The 16,407-nt window shown below is 50.4% G+C and overlaps 1 protein-coding gene across 1 annotated transcript; it reads left to right on the forward strand.

Moving 5' to 3' along the window:
- Nucleotides 1-13,255: 13,255 nt before the first annotated feature.
- Nucleotides 13,256-16,010, forward strand: ZFP36L1 (ZFP36 ring finger protein like 1). Its single transcript, XM_054161600.1, has 2 exons — nucleotides 13,256-13,525; nucleotides 14,320-16,010. The coding sequence occupies exons 1-2, from the start codon at nucleotides 13,469-13,471 to the stop codon at nucleotides 15,268-15,270; spliced, it is 1,008 nt and encodes a 335-aa protein (XP_054017575.1). The 5' UTR covers nucleotides 13,256-13,468; the 3' UTR covers nucleotides 15,271-16,010.
- The last annotated feature ends 397 nt before the right edge of the window (nucleotides 16,011-16,407 follow it).

Raw genomic sequence — 16,407 nt, forward strand, 5'->3', positions numbered from 1 at the left:
AGCCCTTCTAAACTTCTTTACCATGTCAACCCTTTGCTGTGCCAAACTGCACTGTATAAGAATCAGGAAAAAGCCCTCCTGCATCTCTCCTCCAGCACCAGGTGCCCCACTCGCCCACAGGCACTTGTGTGCACATCAGTGTTCCTCTACCCTCCTGCTGGCAGGGATTCACGCACCCCACAGTTCACCTAAGCGAGCACTTGTGCAGCCCTACCCACCCTTGCATAACCCTCACCCCATCCCAACACACACTGCTTCCTTTGTAGCCTAGGATGCCCACAGGCAGCTCGTGGTGGCCACTCGGTGTCTGGTTCACATGGTCACTAGCACTTTTCTCACACACATACACAGTTCCGTAAGCCGGAGCAAACACACGCACACAAATGTCCGTGCTCTTCCTAGGCTAGGACATGCGCTCACCAGCGCACGCATGCACAGAAACACTTCTCTTGTTTGCTTTTCCTCCTACTAAAGATAGGTGGAGAAGCATGTACTTCACAAATGCACACAGGCCATAACTGCATACAGCTCAGCTATGAGGTAGAGCTATCCCCTTCCACAGCATTGTTCTTGCAACAGCCCTTCTTCCTGGGATGAGCTTTGTGGCTGAGGGTTCAACTGCTTCAGGAAATGTGGCTTAGATTGGCATATTCACCACCACCACAGCTATTTTTATTGGCCTGATTTAGCCTGGACACTCAGCTTTTGCTGAATGACTGGCTTTTGCAGCTGCTGCTTTTCATTCTGCACATATTGTTGGAGGTGACTGTGGGTCCCTCCCTTCATCATCAGACGTGCTCTCTTGAACGGTTTCACCAAAAGAGCCTTTGCAATTCACCTTCCCCACATCTGCTCCTCAGTGGGCCTTCACCATTTCATTGGTGCTTGGAAATCCTGGTTTGCATTTTGCAGTAAGCCTTCACCATTTAATTGGTGCTTGGAAATCCTGGTTTGCATTTTGCTGCATTTATACAACAGACACTGTCATATCCACCATAGCTTGGATCTGTGCAGTTTTGATCCATCGACGATATCTGAGGTGACAGACCGGTCATCTTTTGAGACATGCATCCTGAACACATCGGAGCTTGGGAAGAGATGCACAACTCCACCCAGCATCCCAGCATTCTTCTGATAGGTCAACCAAGTGCAAATTTCAGTAACAGTTAGTGGGTACAGTTTCTTGGCTAGGAAGACAATGAATTTTGGAGTCAGAATATTATGATTTTTTAAAATTCTGGATAAGTTGTTCTGGTTTTGCTGGCAGAGAAGCCTCAGACAGCCATGGGCTGCAGGCCACTGACAGTTTGGAGTCAGGCAGGGCAGCTGACCTTGAAGTGACTCATAGGTGTATCCCAGACCACAAACACCACACAGCATAAAGGGGGAGCTTTGCTAAGGATAAGGGAGCCTCCTATTTGGGCTCTTCCTTAGGCTCCTTCTGACTCTGCTCCTCTTATTCCTTCTTTTGAGGATTGCTTTCCATTTATTGTGACCACTGTAGACTCAATGAGCTGAGTATATTGGTATTAGCTTGGCTGTTTCATCAAATATGTTTTCATTTCATCCCATGGGTCTCTTCTCCTTTTCCTGACCCCCCTTCTCTGCTGGGGAGGGGTCACCAGGTGAGAGAGCAACTGCTGTAGTTTAGCCCCAAATAGAGGCTAAATGTAGACATAGTCTAACAATGCTCACTCTGCAGGCCTGGTGATAGCAATTGTCCATCCACAGATATACACCACAGCAAGAAAGAGCTGGCAAAGGTTGTCCATGTGCTGCTATAACAGGCAGTGCAAAGCCTCGGCTGGAAGGGCATTTTATTGGATAAGCTTATTTCCATGTAACTTCAAGTCCTCTGCTGGGCTGGCAGGGAGAATGCACATAGCAGACGCAAAGGCATCAATTATTGCAGAAGTTGCATTGTATGGATGGTTATCCACAAAGAAGTGCCTGTACCATTGGCTGAACTCTCCTTTCACACAGGACCTCAGGTAGCCATTGAAGGGGAGAGTTTCCTGATGCTACAAGTTACTGCTAGACTGCCCATATGCAGAAGAGCTTTTCTTCCTGATCCTTCATGAAGGTGGTCCCAAACTTCTGATTAAGCTTTAGGTAGTTGCCAAGTAACACCTCCCCTGCAGAGCAGTGGGCTGGGACTTGGCATTTCCCTAGTGGCACTGGAAGGCAAACATACTCTTCTTTCCAGAACAACTAATCCCAAATGTTTGAGAGTAAGGTTGAAAACCGTTGTCAGTATCCTAAGAACATAGTTTTAGAAACCAAACTGAGTAATGTTGAATTCTCTCTGTTTGTCCTTTGACTCTTTGACTCATGGTCCAGCATTTTCATGTCTTTCTCTGCATGAGCTAGCAGGAAAAACATGGGTTTAGTAACTGAAAAATCAGGTTCTCTTATAACCACAAGATCTATGGAGCACAGTTTTCAAGATTAAAAAAAAAAAGTAGGAACAAGGCTACTGCCTTCCTTCTCTTGCAACTTCAGTGGCCAGCAGTCAATGTCTCATGTGTGTGCAACACCTCTTATCCCCTTACAGAAAGCAAATGGTTTGTAAGGAGGATGAGCCCTGCTGTTGATCTCCAAGATTGCCTGGACTTGGCAACATCTAGAAACTGCTGTGGAACAGGGCATCATGGCATCCCATCAGCGCTCACTATCTGTACTCTAAGGCAGCCCAAATACCAGTTACAATGTCTCTGATCTCATGAGAAGCATAATTAACTTTTCTTTGATGTCAATTAATCCAGGTTAATTTTTGTTTCTCAACCAAAACCCTACCTCTTCATAGACCCAGGGCCCCAGCAAAATATGTTACAGGCATCACCCAGCAAATGATCTCCCCTCCCTGGACCCTGTGGTAAAGTTCCCACCTCTCTGGAACAGCCACCTGTAGATATGTGCCATTTCTCTCTCTTGTTCTCTGCAAAGCTGTCTTTATGCTGGAAAAGCTGGAAGTGCAGAAGGCGGCCTTTCCTTCCCAGCCCAGCTGCCTTCCCATACAGAGGGGACAGATGCCTTTACTCTGTGTCACCTCGCAGCCTCTGGTCCCCAAACTCCAGCTTCAGAATCCACGTGGTTCTTTACTGACTTCATAAAAATAAACAAAGGCCTGGCAGCATTTAGGTCATACTAGTAAATGATTTACACACACCCCCTTCCGTGTCTTATTGCATGGGTCTTGGTGTCACCACACCCTGCCAGGGACTGCATTTGTTCCTGCTGTGCAGTCCCCACTCTGTGACACCCAGACACTGATGCTTAGCAAGCTTTCAGTACACAGGATGGGCTTTGCCAACTGCTGCCCAGGGCTGGATGTTGCCCACAAGGCAGCTGCATCCAACCTCTGTGAAAGCAGGTCTCAGCAATCCAGCCAAAGCAGGCACGCTGCTATGGGTGGCTGGGCATGCAGAGCTGACTTCAGGCCTGGAACGAACTTATCAGAAGATCATATCCAGTGGGGAATAGTTCTTAGAGGCAGACTGGTGGCAAAGCACTAACTTCCCTTGCAACTATTTTTAAAAGCACCTTTACATCTTTCTTGTCAGCTTTGCATGGCACAAATAAACCGTGAGCAGCAGCCAATTGTTAACAAAAGGAACCATTGCATCATAGCCCTCTGCTTCCCTGGTGTAAATGATATTATATTATAAATTATAGATATATTTTGATATATAAATAAAATAAGCATTATATTATATTATATTATATTATATTATATTATATTATATTATATTATATTATATAAATTATATTATAAATATTATACCAATCTCCCTTTGCAAAAAAAGTTCCCTACCCATCTTGGCCTTTGCTCCTCTTCCTGTTCTTTCACTCTGCCTTTGGTGGACTTTAGATCTTGACTCTGCACAGTCCTCCTTACAATATTTCTTTAGGTCCTGCTTCAAAGTGGCCATGTGGCCACGGACTGTGATGTGTGACCAGCTTATACTGTGACACCTTTTACATGCTGACCCGTGGCACAGGTCTTCTACAGGCAATGCTTGAACAGCCATTGCTCCTGCCTACTGCTGACCCCTCCAAGCCAAGTTCTAATTCAGAGCAAGAGGCTTGCCCAGTTTCTTCTGAAATGGCTTGCTTTGGCATTTGCGTGTGCCGAACTTTCTCCGTCATTGTGGTTTTGCTTCTGAGTTTAGTTAGAAGCTTCTGGAGTTCCTCCCAGCCCTGCTGAGCCTTGCTTGAAATTATAATACATAGTTCTCTGTTGGTAGCAAATGTTGCCTTGTCATCCCCCTTCTGCCATTTCTGTTTTTTTTAAACAGTATTCAGAGGGCTGCTGGCACCACCCCACTCCCTCCTCCCAACCCTGCAAGATTTTCTTCCCCTGCTAAACACTGGCCATTTACTTTTATCATTTTTAATTTTTTTTGCCCCTTCTATCAGCTCTGACTCAATTTTCAATCCACAACAGGACTTTTCATCCCATGACTGCCAAGGTTGTTTCATTCTTGGAAAAGTCTTTATTTAAAACAAAACCAAACCAAACCACCAAAAAAACACACCCTTTTGAAAGCATGCAGTGACTACAGCCCCTAGCTCTACCTGAAGGGAGGCTGTAGCCAGGTGGGGGTTGGTCTCTTCTCCTGGGCAAGCAGCACCAGAACAAGAGGACACAGTCTCAAGCTGTGCCAGGGGAGGTTTATGCTAGATGTTAGGAAGCAGTTCTTCATAGAAAGAGTGATTGGCTATTGGAATGGGCTGCCCAGGGAGGTGGTGGAATCACCATCACTGGAGGTGTTTAGGAAGAGACTGGATGGGGCGGTTGGTGCCATGGTTTAGTTGATTAGATAGTGTTGGATGATAGGTTGGACTTGATGATATCAAAGGTCTTTCCAACCTGGTTAATTCTATTCTATTCTATTCTATTAAAAAGCTCACAGAATTCAACTGACTGGTGGGGTAAGATTTAGCCTTGCAAAAAAGCGTTCCATCAGTGCTCCCTCTGCTGTGTGCTGGTCTACCAGCACAGGTGGCACAGCCCTGTTTTCTAGAAGCCTCATGCTGTGCCCAGGCTGGCCTTTTATAAAACTGCATCTCTCCCTGGGGTGGGAGGGAGCACACTGGGCCTCTGCCTTGTGCACGGTGGGAAGCAGCAGTAGGGCCAGTGATGGAGATGAGGGGTGCTGATTCCATGGCTGTACCACAATGTGTTGTGTTTTCCTGGGTAAAATCCTTGGATCCAGGTGTTATGCAGAGCAAAGCCCCATCACTGGTTCTGGTGACTGTGTCAGGTGTTGAGGACACCACACTGGGCACCATCATCCATCCATGTGTGCAGGGTCTCTAAAGGGCAGAGGTCAGTGAGAAACACCTCAGACCAGTGTGGGGATGCTCAGGTCTCCCTGGGGAAAGCAGAATGTTGCAGACAAAATGCCAGCTCCCCTCACCCTGGGGAAGGCCACACAGAAAAGCTGTCCAAAAGTCCCTGGAACCGCCCTCCCAGTCCTCTCTCACCACCATCTGAGCCTGGCTGAGCATAAACATCAGGCAGGGGAGGTGGTGGCACCACCGGACCATCCTGTCCTCTGGCTTTTGCCACTTTCCCCTGAAATAATACTAGAGTAATGTAATGTGAAAAGAGACACATCCAGAAGCAGGGCATGGAACAGGAAGCCCAGAAGTGGAGGGGCCGGTGTTCCACTGGGATTAAGGGCAGCCGATGGGGCAGGTGCAATTGCCTGAGATAAGTGCCAGGTCTAGCAGAGTTGGATCCGGGTCTTGCTCTAGTAATAGTTTCATTTCCCAATCTACCTGCGAGGTGCTTCAAAGGGCACTGAGAGAGTCTCTGCAAAGGACAGCAGGAGCACCAGTGCCTGCTGCGGCCAGCGGGGAGGCTCCCATGCTGCCGGGGCAGGATGCAGCGGGGATTCTACCGCTCACTCCCCCAGGGGCAGAGCTGGGGAAGCACACAAAGCCTTCTCCATCTGAGTTCAAATGTATGAATTTACCATATCTCATGCCTCCTTGAAATCCAAACAGACTCAATTACATTCTCTCTCCATAATGAATCAGTAATTATACTGAAGAACGCTATTATTTGTTTGGCATGACCTATATAAACCCGACTTGGGGAGTGCATAGTTGGTGTGGTGCCAGTGCTCTGTGCCCTGCGTATTATTGCCTTATAAACACAACCATTGTTTGAATTTCAGATCAAAACAAACCGAGCCACATTGCTTGTCAGTTATTAGATATCTTTTTCCCAAATGCTCGCCCAGACCATATTACAATAACAATAATTATTATTACATACTTCCTTATTATATGTTTGTGCCGAGGTAGCACATTTGCCTTTTTTCCCACATGTTAGCAGCTTCTCCTGACTCTTATGATTCATTCCTGCTTATTTCCCAATGTCCATGAGCTCTTTTTGCCTTCCCAGCTGCATTTCGTCAAGACCTGCAGATTGGCACAGGGACCCACAGTGCGGTATTGCACCAGTCCACAAAGGGTTGCACACTGGTGCGAGGGGGCTTCACTCCTCAGGGGAGAGGAGAAAGATATGGACCCTACCCCCCAGCTGCTTTATAAATATTTCACTTGGTCTGATAAGGACTGATAATGTGACTTGGGCAGGATAAAACCCAGCCCTGCCTGGGGATGGCTGGAAAAGGAGTCTATGAAGGAAATCTGAGTGGGGGCAGATCCAAGATGGAGCAGAGTGATGCTTCCCAGCAGTAGGTAGGACTCACCTTGCTTAACTTGGGACATCCAAAATTTAGTTGTCCAATGCTCAGCAAGTTGCCGATCTGCCTTTACACTCACAGAGTGAAGTAGGCATTTGGCTGCTGAGTGAGTCAGCCCTTCTCAGGATAAATGTTCAAGATAGGTGAGATGAATCATGCACTGGAGGTGCCTATTTGTCTTCATTGACTCTGCAGGAAGCCTGCCCCACTAATGAGGTTTAGACACCTAACTTTCAGGCACCTAAAATTCTCCTTTGATACCAGCCTGACAAAGGAGGCAAGGGGAGAGGCTCCCTGGAAATGCCCTCCCAGATTTGGACCTGACCAAACCCCCTGTTCTCCATACATAGGAATCTGCAAAGCTTTGCCTCTGCATCCTTCCTTCGCAGTTCCTACAGGCACAGGCTGCTCCAGCTATGCCCAGCTGGCAGAGATGAAAGTATGTTCCCTGCTGTGGTCTGAATGAGGCAACGGTCTTGTGGGAAAAGATATACTGGTGGAACTGAAGTCTGCATCATAATATATTCAGAACAGGCAGTGGGGGACAAAAAAAAAGTGGGGGAGGGGGAGGGGAGGGAGAAAGAAATGGAGACGTGACCTTGGCTTTCTGCCTGGTTCCAAAAGTGTGTTCTGATGGAAAGGGGTAGGTGGGAAAGCATGCTGCCTCCCTGATGCAAATATCTCATGGAGCTGTAAGATGTGTGGAGTGCAGCCTGTGTGTTTGGAAACAAGCTTTTGACAAGTTCCACCCTGAAGGGCCAAAATATTGGTGGTTTTTTTCAGGGAGCTGTAGCTGGGCCTGTTGGGGGTGAGCTGCCATCAGCACAACACGAGCACCTTCTGACACCAGCATTGCACATCAGACAAATGTCATGATCTGAGAGGCTCCTGAAAAATAAAAATAAATTATTTTTTTTAATTTAAAAAAAAAAAAGAAGGTGGTAAAAGCATTTACCCTTAGCACATTCTTTCGGAGGGAAAAATCATGGAAACGTTCCACCACCTGACGTCTGCTGAATAAATCAGCAGCCAGGGCTGCTCTGGCTGAAAACGAGCAGAGGCCAACAGAAATCGTGCTGCATTATTGCCCTGCTGTGTATGGGCTTGGGAGCATGGGAGCAGGATTTGAAAAGAATGTGGAATTTGTGCTGGTTTCTGAGATCTCTGCTTTTCCATGTCCCAAATCAAGCTGTGCCCTTGCTGTACACCATAATCAGCTCCTGAGTTTGTGCCCGGCAGGGATGCTGGGGGGCTCCAGGACCACCATGTGTCTGGCTGCAATCTGGAGGAAAGTGGGTGCTAGCATCCATTTATGCAGGCTGTCCCATATGAGTGGGCTCCAAGCAGGGAGGGCAACAAGGTGCTGCTGTGGGGACTCACAGCAGGATGGCACACTGGTCTGCCTGACAGCTGCTCTTCTGACAGTGGTGCATCCATCCATCCTGCTCCATCCCTTACCTTTCAAAGAATCCAGGTGTTGGTGAAAGCCGCTGCTTTCTTAGATCCCAATGCTGCACCAGCAGGGTGGAAATCTCTTCTCTAGCTTCATGCAGTTGTGGCACACTCAGGAGGAGGGATCAGACAAGACTTGTCCCTTGCCCTAAAGGGTTTGCAACTTCACTGAAGATGGGCAAACCCCAGTAAGAGGCAGGTTTCTCTGCAGGAGGCAGTGGGTGCCAGCAGGCAACAGGGAGGCTTGTGGTGCCATAGCAGATAGCTGCTGGGCTTTCCAGCCTTATGTCCTGTGTCCAGACAGGGTGTGTAGATCCCAGGCAGGCTCCCTTTTTCAGGGAGCCAGAGTGCAGAGACAGCCCTGCATCTGGGCCAGGGGCAGAGATTCCTCTTCAGGCACCCTCCCTTTCTACAACTGTGCAGCAGCAGGCTCCGGTGATGATCTTTTCTTACAGCCCCTCAAATGTGATATTGTCCACACTGTTTTGTGTCTCGTCCCTGCTTTCACAGCCAGCACAGGCTACCCATGTCTGGATGCAGCTGGATGGACCCCAGGATGTGATGGGGCCAGCTGCCTGAACTGTTGTGACAGACAGCTAAACACTAGCATGGGGCCTTGCTGTCCTGCTATTTGGAAACATATTAATTGCATTAGTATTTCCACTGGAAATTGTAACTTAGGTCCAATTAAGTTCAGCCAGTTTCCTTACCCTGCCTCTGCTAAAAGGACACCTCTGCTTTTTCCACTGCAGTGTTGTCAGTGCCACCAGTGCTAAATTTGTGGCAGGCAAGTCACATCCATGTGACACTTTCAGAAGATGCTACACATTACCACCCCCTCCTGTCTCTCTCTCCCCTCACTTCCTCCAGAAGCAGCCCAGCATCTGAGCTACTGTGAAGCAGAAAACCCTCTTAATGAACAACCAAATCAGATTCCAAACCCCATTATTAATTAGTAGAGATGTCTTATAATTCAGATCGCCTTGGATGGTCTTTAGGTCTTTCACAGGTGTAAAGTCAGGAGGATTAAGGGCTTATAATATTTGTCTGCCATCATTGCTACCAATTCCAGCAAAAACAATGGAGCTAGCTTCTTGGTTTTCCTGCCACCACAAAATACACACATGCACACACTCTCTATTTTATGAATGTTTACATACCCAAGCTGCCAGGAATCTCACTCCCATTGCTTCCCACCACCTTAACACACTTTCCTGTATCTCTGCAAATTTGTTTTCTCACCGAGCAGCTGGTAATATCCCTTTAGCTTGGGAGGAGGCGGAGGCTGGGCTTCCTTGGCTGCCAGAAAAGCCTGGCAGAGGGCGCAAGGACAAGCTGTGGTTTCCATCCCCTGCCATTCACACCTCCCAGCGGCTACCCAGACATGTTCCATGGAAGGAGTGCAAGGCCAAAATAAAAGAAAGGATTAAAAAGTTAGGGACAGGCAGCGAATGGTCACGCTGACATCTGCCTACTCCCTCTGAAAGGCCACAGCATTTGAGGAGGTGCCTGGAACAGAGGAAACCTCTACACTCGCTTGTGGAGCCCAGCTGAAAGGCACTTCCACACTTCCACCTCCAGGGGCACAGGCAACAAAAATAGCACCACACCCAAAAGATAGGAATACCAACTGCAGAAAGCTTAAACTCATTTTACACCCCCAGCAGAAATAAAGGCAGGAGGTTGGTCTCTCCTCCATCCCCAGCCCCTGTACACAAGAGCACTGATGCAGAAAAGGCACATTTGTTTACCTGAAGTTTCCCCTAGGAGCAGGGGACCAAAATGCCTAACTCATCCAAACCTCACAGTGAAAACCTTGCTCATGAGAAAAGCACTTCCTTTTCTTAGCTTGAAACTTTGGGAACTGGGTGGTAGGAAGGGCAACAAACCAACACATCACCCCCCTGCCTTGTTTTGAATGATACAGGCTCGTGTTTTTGCTCAGAACTCTTGACGCAAGCAGACCTGCAGGCTTCCGACCGCCAAATGACTCCAGGTGAAGTGGAGGTGTCTTAAGATAGCGATTGTCTTCTGTTGCTATGGGAGCCATAACATCACCAAATATATTTGTGGCAAAGCTGGCACTTGGATTCAGTTTATACTTGGTGCTCAAAGTAACCTTTTAGTGCTCTGATGGGGAGTTAAACTGGGCAAGTGCAGCCACCCTGTGAGGCTGTTCTCCGGCCTTCAGCAGAAGCCAGGATGTGGAACCATTGCCAGTGTCTTTGGGACAGGATTGTGCTTCCCAGTGCTGACCTCCTCCCCCCTAGTCCAGACAATGTGGAGTTGCACAGCCAATTCCAAGTTTATGAGGTGCACTTCCAAGGCCATCATAGTTAGAGAGAGTATAAAGCAGAAAAGTAGACCCTGGCTGTGTAAAAATAACCATACTGGCTCAGATCAAAGGTTGGTTGTGGCCTTCTTCTTACCTTCAAGAGCAGCCAATGCTCAGGTGGAAAAAAATGGGGAATAATGGTGATACTTTCGCTCTAGATTGTCCAGCAGTGTGCCATGGAGGTCTGCCTTTGCCTTTAGTAAACCTCCAGGGACTTTTCCTCCATAAATTTGTCGAATTGCTTTTTTGACCCTGTTTATAATTTTGACCTCCACAGCATCATGTGCCAACAAGCCCCTGGTTTTTTACATGCACTCACGATTGGAACCTCCTGCCTTTATCATTTCATGCACTGCTCCCTGCATTTTCCCTGCTTTGCGGCCATTCTAGCCTATTTTGGCTCTCATTTGGAAAGCTGTTCTAGATTCCTCTGTTAAATGTGTGCAGTTTAGCATTTGCTTGCATTGGAACCAGGGAGCGAAAATGCTCCAGAAGCTGCTCTTGTACTGAGATTTGGGAAGTCATGGATATTTATTCCTTCTTCCAGGGCCCAACTGTAGTATCCCAGCTAGAATGTGCTGGGCCTGGATGAACTGACCCACAGGAGAAGGCTAGTGAGCATGGCACTGCATTCATTCACTTTTTCAGTAATCATCCTTAGTAATTAACTTTCATTTATTCATTTACCTGTCTTTATTCATTTCCATCTATCAAAGTTCTGGCATGGCTCTGGCGGGAGGTGCAAGGCTCTGGTTTTTAAATTCCTCCACTCGGTGTGAATTCATGCCCACACAAATTCCCACTCTGGCCCAGAGGGCTCTGACTTTTAGCCACGAGGTGGGGCGAGCAGCTAAATTCCTTATCTGAGCATGTGCGCAGCCAATGCAAAACAGACCACCACGGAGTCGGGCTTTGCCAAGCGAAATCACTGGAAAAGAATTCCTTCTCGGCTTCAGGCTTCGCCGTTCAGTCTGTGGAAATGTGCAACTTTAAACCCCAAGTTTCCAAAACAAAAGCGCACAGGGCAAGCGAATAATGCAAAAATGTGAGGGGGTAGGTGGCTGTGCTGGCGGTGGGACTGCCAGCCTGAGTCCTCATGCTCACCCTCACGCCCCGGTCGGCGGACGAGGAAGAACTGTGACGAAAACCAGGCTGAGCGCGACTCAGTAGTGAAATAGTTACCTCTGCTGGCTTTCTCAGTAACTCTTGGAAAGTCCCCGAAATGACGTTTCTAACCTAACAATTAAAATGGGTTTAATTATAGAGAGGCTTAGAGCCCTGGGAACAAGCACCATCTACAGAATGAGTAAACAACTGCAGAAAATAATAGGCTGGTCTCTCCCCTGGTTACTCTGCACTTCTGGCCAAGGCAAGGGAAAAAAATAGAAACTAGAAAGAGAAGGAAATTCGAGGAACCTGACTGCTGTGCTTAAGTAAATAATAATAATATTAAAAAAAAAAAAATCTGGAATCACCAGAGCCTGTGGGCGTTTCCCTCGATTGGTTTTTTTGGCCGCCCTTGAAGACTGAAGAGAGAAAGATCAGCCGCCAGCTTAAAGTCCAGATCCTGCGACTCTAAAGCAAACAGAAGAGGAAGTGGGTCATTTGTTTGAAGTTTTCAGTGTAATGGCCGCTCGGGTCGGCCTTGCGCTGCCCAAGGCAGGGGGTTCTGCTCTTCCAGCCAAGCCAGAGCGTAAGGCAGGAGGAAAAAGTCTATGGGGCAGGGGCACGTCCCCCGTTGCCTCCCTGCACGGGGAACGGAGCCCAAATGCTACAGTTAGCTGGGGCTACAGGTTGGGGGGCACTGAGGCACCCTGCTGTTAACGAACCTTGAAGTTTTTGGCTGTTTTCTGTTTGGGTTGGGGTTTTGTTTTGTTTTTAAGACAGAAACTGCCGCCGTCCTACCTTCTCCTCCCCGCCATATCGATATCAGTATGAATCATACTTTGCCTACTAAAATCTGGAACAGATTAATTGCTTAGAGACGTTATTTTATTACCTTTTTTCTCTTCAGCTTTTCGAGTTCTGGGGACTGGAGCACTATCGGGGGAGAAAAGGCAGAATCTATCAAACACCCTTTAAAACGGCAAACTCATATTTAAACAATTTAACGTGGATGCGAGATATTTCCCCTTGCAGCGCTTGCCAGGTTTCAATAAAAGTTGGGAGGAGTGAAGCTGGGGGCAGGGGGGGGTTGTGCACGCACACAAAGCCGGCAGGCCGCGCCGAAGCTGGATCCGATCGATCCAAATCGGAGCGGTCAGAGCCAAGGCTAGGACCTGTCCCCACGTCAGCCCTTCAGGGGTGCCGGCAGCTGTTACGTTACCGGAGGCATGGCGCTGCCGCACAACCTGGTACCGGGGGGTGCGGAGACGCCCCTCGCCGGGCCCTGCGCACACGCGCGCCCACGGCGGCGGGTGGCGGATCGCACAACCGCCGCCTCCAGCGCGGGGCACGGCTGCCAGCACCTCACGCCCCCGGCCGCGTTTTGTTTTGTTTTGCCCCCCTTTTTTTTTTTCCCCCCCTTTACTTTCTTTTATTAATTTGCCTCCCCCCTCCCCCCCGCTTCCCCTGGCCCGCCCCCTCTCGCCCCCCCCCTCCTCCCGTCCCCCCTTCCTCCCGAAAGTTTCTCCGGGCCTGCCCGCCCGGGTGATTCAGTCGCAGTGTCAATCACCCTGCCCTCCTCCTCCTCCTCCCCTTCCTCCCGCCGCCGGCTCCGCCTCCCGGGGTGAGTCCGAAACTTTATAAGTTGAGCTTTCGCCCGAACCCGCTGGAAGCGGCGAGCGGGTGCGGTGGTCGGGCGGCATCAGGTAGCACCAGTGGCACCACTACTACCACCACTACCACCGGCGTGGGGTAGGCTGCGAGCTGGGGCGCTGGAGGCTGTGCCGTATCCACGCCGTGACTCTTCGTGTCTGCGTGCCGCTGCCCCTCCCGCTGCCCCCCTCGCTTGCTGAAGATGTCCACAGCCCTGGTGTCGCCCACCATCTTCGAGCTGAGCGAAGTTTTATACAAGGTGAGGGCGCTGCCGGGGGCTGCTTCTTCAGTCTCAAGAGTTTTCGGTCGGGAGCAAGTTTGTGGCGCAGGGCGGGGGCCGGGCGCGGCCGCCCCGTCCCGTAGGCGCGGGGCCGCCGCCGCCCGCGCTTCTCGCCGCGGCCAGGAGAGGAGAGCGCGGGGCAGCACTCGAGCTACCGGGGTTGAGGCGCGGCGCTGGACGGCCGAAGGCGGTGGGGGGAGGGGGATCGGATCCTTCCCCTGTCCCTGGGGTGCCGTGCTGCAACACTACCGCGGGCGTCGGTACTCCCGGCGCACCGGGCGGGCTCCTTCCCCACGGGGCTTGGCGACCCCTCGCCCAGCCCCGCCGGAGAGGGGAACGGGGCGGTGGCGGGGCTTGGGCGGGAGCCATCGTGTGGAGGGAGCGGCGGGGCGGGCGCCAGTGCTGCGCCATTCCCGGTCGCCGCCGCCCCCCCAGGGGGCTTTCCCAGAAAAAGAAGTCCTGCCTCGGGTCTTTTCTTGGATTCGGGCGGCGGCTCTCCCGCGCCTGGCATTTGGTTCGGCTCGATACTTCCCACCGCTAGGGCTGCGCGGGGTGCGGGAGGGGCGACTTGGGCCGCCGGGCGGAGTGGCGAAAGGGGCTGAAGCAGATGTCGCTGAGGAGGGGGGGCCCGGCGGGGCCCCAGGCCGACCAGCTCGCTGACCGGCGGCGGGATTTGGCGGGGCGCCTCCGGAGTGCCTAGGGAGGCCCCCGGGGCTGTGTGGGGACGTCATAGGAGGCGGTGGCAGTGACCGGCCCTTGCTTTCTCCCTGTAGAGCAACAAGATGTTGAATTACAGCCCCTCGGGTGTCAGCGGGTGCCTGCTGGACAGGAAGGCGGTGGGCACCCCGACCGGCGGGGGTTTCCCTAGGAGGCATTCTGTCACCCTGCCCAACTCCAAGTTCCACCAGAACCAGCTCCTCAGCAGTCTGAAAGGGGAGCCGGCTCCCATGCTGGGCCCCCGGGAAAGTCGCTTCCGGGACCGCTCCTTCTCCGAGGGCGGCGAGCGCCTGCTGCAGCAGAAGCAGCCCGGGGGACAGGTCAACTCCAGCCGCTACAAGACGGAGCTGTGCCGCCCCTTCGAGGAGAACGGCGCCTGCAAGTACGGTGACAAGTGCCAGTTCGCTCACGGCATTCACGAGCTGCGGAGCCTCACCCGCCACCCCAAGTACAAGACCGAGCTCTGCCGCACGTTCCACACCATCGGCTTCTGTCCCTACGGGCCGCGCTGCCACTTCATCCACAACGCGGAGGAGCGCCGTGCCGTGGCGGGCAGCCGGGAGCCCGCCGTCACCGACAGACCCCGCCTGCAGCACAGCTTCAGCTTCGCCGGCTTCCCCAGCACTGCTGCCAGCGGGCTGCTGGACAGCCCTACTTCCATCACCCCACCGCCCATGCTGAGCGCAGACGACCTGCTGGGCTCCCCTACCTTGCCTGACTGCGCCAGCAACCCCTTCACCTTCCCCAGCCAGGAGCTGGTCAGTCTCTTTGTCCCCAGCATGGGGGTGCAGGTGCCCAGTGGGAGCTCCCCCACCACCTTCTTGATCAGGCCCATGTCTGAATCCCCCAACATGTTTGACTCGCCACCCAGTCCTCAGGACTCCCTCTCTGACCAGGAGGGTTATCTGAGCAGCTCCAGCAGCAGCCACAGCGGCTCAGATTCCCCTATCCTGGACACCTCAAGACGTCTTCCCATCTTCAGCAGACTCTCCATCTCCGACGACTAATCTGGGTTTTCCTGTTGCTCTCCCCCCCGGCTCCTCCTCTGTTATGATGTTAAGCTGAATTCCCCCCACCCTGTCCCCGGTAGTCTGAGCTGGATGTTAACCTGTCCACGTGCCTGCCGTACACCCACTGGCTTAAACCTTAAGTGCCAAATTACGATGAAAAGCAATAACGTTTACAAAATTAGTGCCTTTAACACTTTCACTGTGACTGTATTACCTCTCCAGCTGCAGAGGGCACCAGCAGCTCTGTGCACTTCCAGATGTGCAGGCAATGTCCAGATCCAGCTCCCTCCACTGGCCATGTACTGCATTGCCCTCTCCCAGTCTCCCCGACTGGCCAGTTTCTGCTAGGCTGCAGGCATGTGGGCAAGCGTTAACGTCCAGTCCTTTCTCCCCTCCCCTTAAAGACTAATCTTGCCTGGATCTGCTCAGGTCTGCGGGAAGAAAAGCTGAGAACGGACAAAGATTGTAACATGGTGGGACTTAAACTGGGAGGAAGAAAACAAAAAAACCGAGATGGACTATGAGAGACTTGATTTTGGTGCTAAAAGTTCCCCGTGTATTCATGTGACATCTTAAAAACAAATAAAGAGAATCGAGGGGGTGGGGCCGACAGAAGTCATTCCACACACACACACAGAGCAAGTTCCTGTAAACAGAAAGTTCCAGTAGACATAGCTTTAATGGTTTTGCTCTAGAGTACTTTAGAACTATCTTAGAGCACTCACGCCAAGCTTTGTTTTTTTGTTTTTGTTTTTTTATTATGGTTTTTTGTTTGTTTTTTCGTTTCGTTTTTGTTTTTCTGGGTTTTTAATTTTGTATAACTTTTCAGAAATTGGAGAGCAAATTTTGCTTGTCACTGCACAACAATATAGAAAAAAAAAAAGCTTATTTAACTTATCAAAAACGTATTTATTGCCGAAACCTATGCTTTTTTTTGTTAATTTTGTTCATATTTATCGGGATGATGAATCCATAGAATATATTCTTTTATGTTTAAATTATGATCTTCCATATTAATCTTAAGATTGTGAAGTGTCTTTTTTTTTTTTTCTCCTCTCTCCCCCTTTTTCCCCCCCTCCCTCCCCACAGTTTAATATATTATACTACAATGACATTTTTTGTAACTTTACACTT

This window comes from Dryobates pubescens, chromosome 5 (assembly GCF_014839835.1).
Source record: "Dryobates pubescens isolate bDryPub1 chromosome 5, bDryPub1.pri, whole genome shotgun sequence".
NCBI classification, from domain to species: domain Eukaryota; kingdom Metazoa; phylum Chordata; class Aves; order Piciformes; family Picidae; genus Dryobates; species Dryobates pubescens.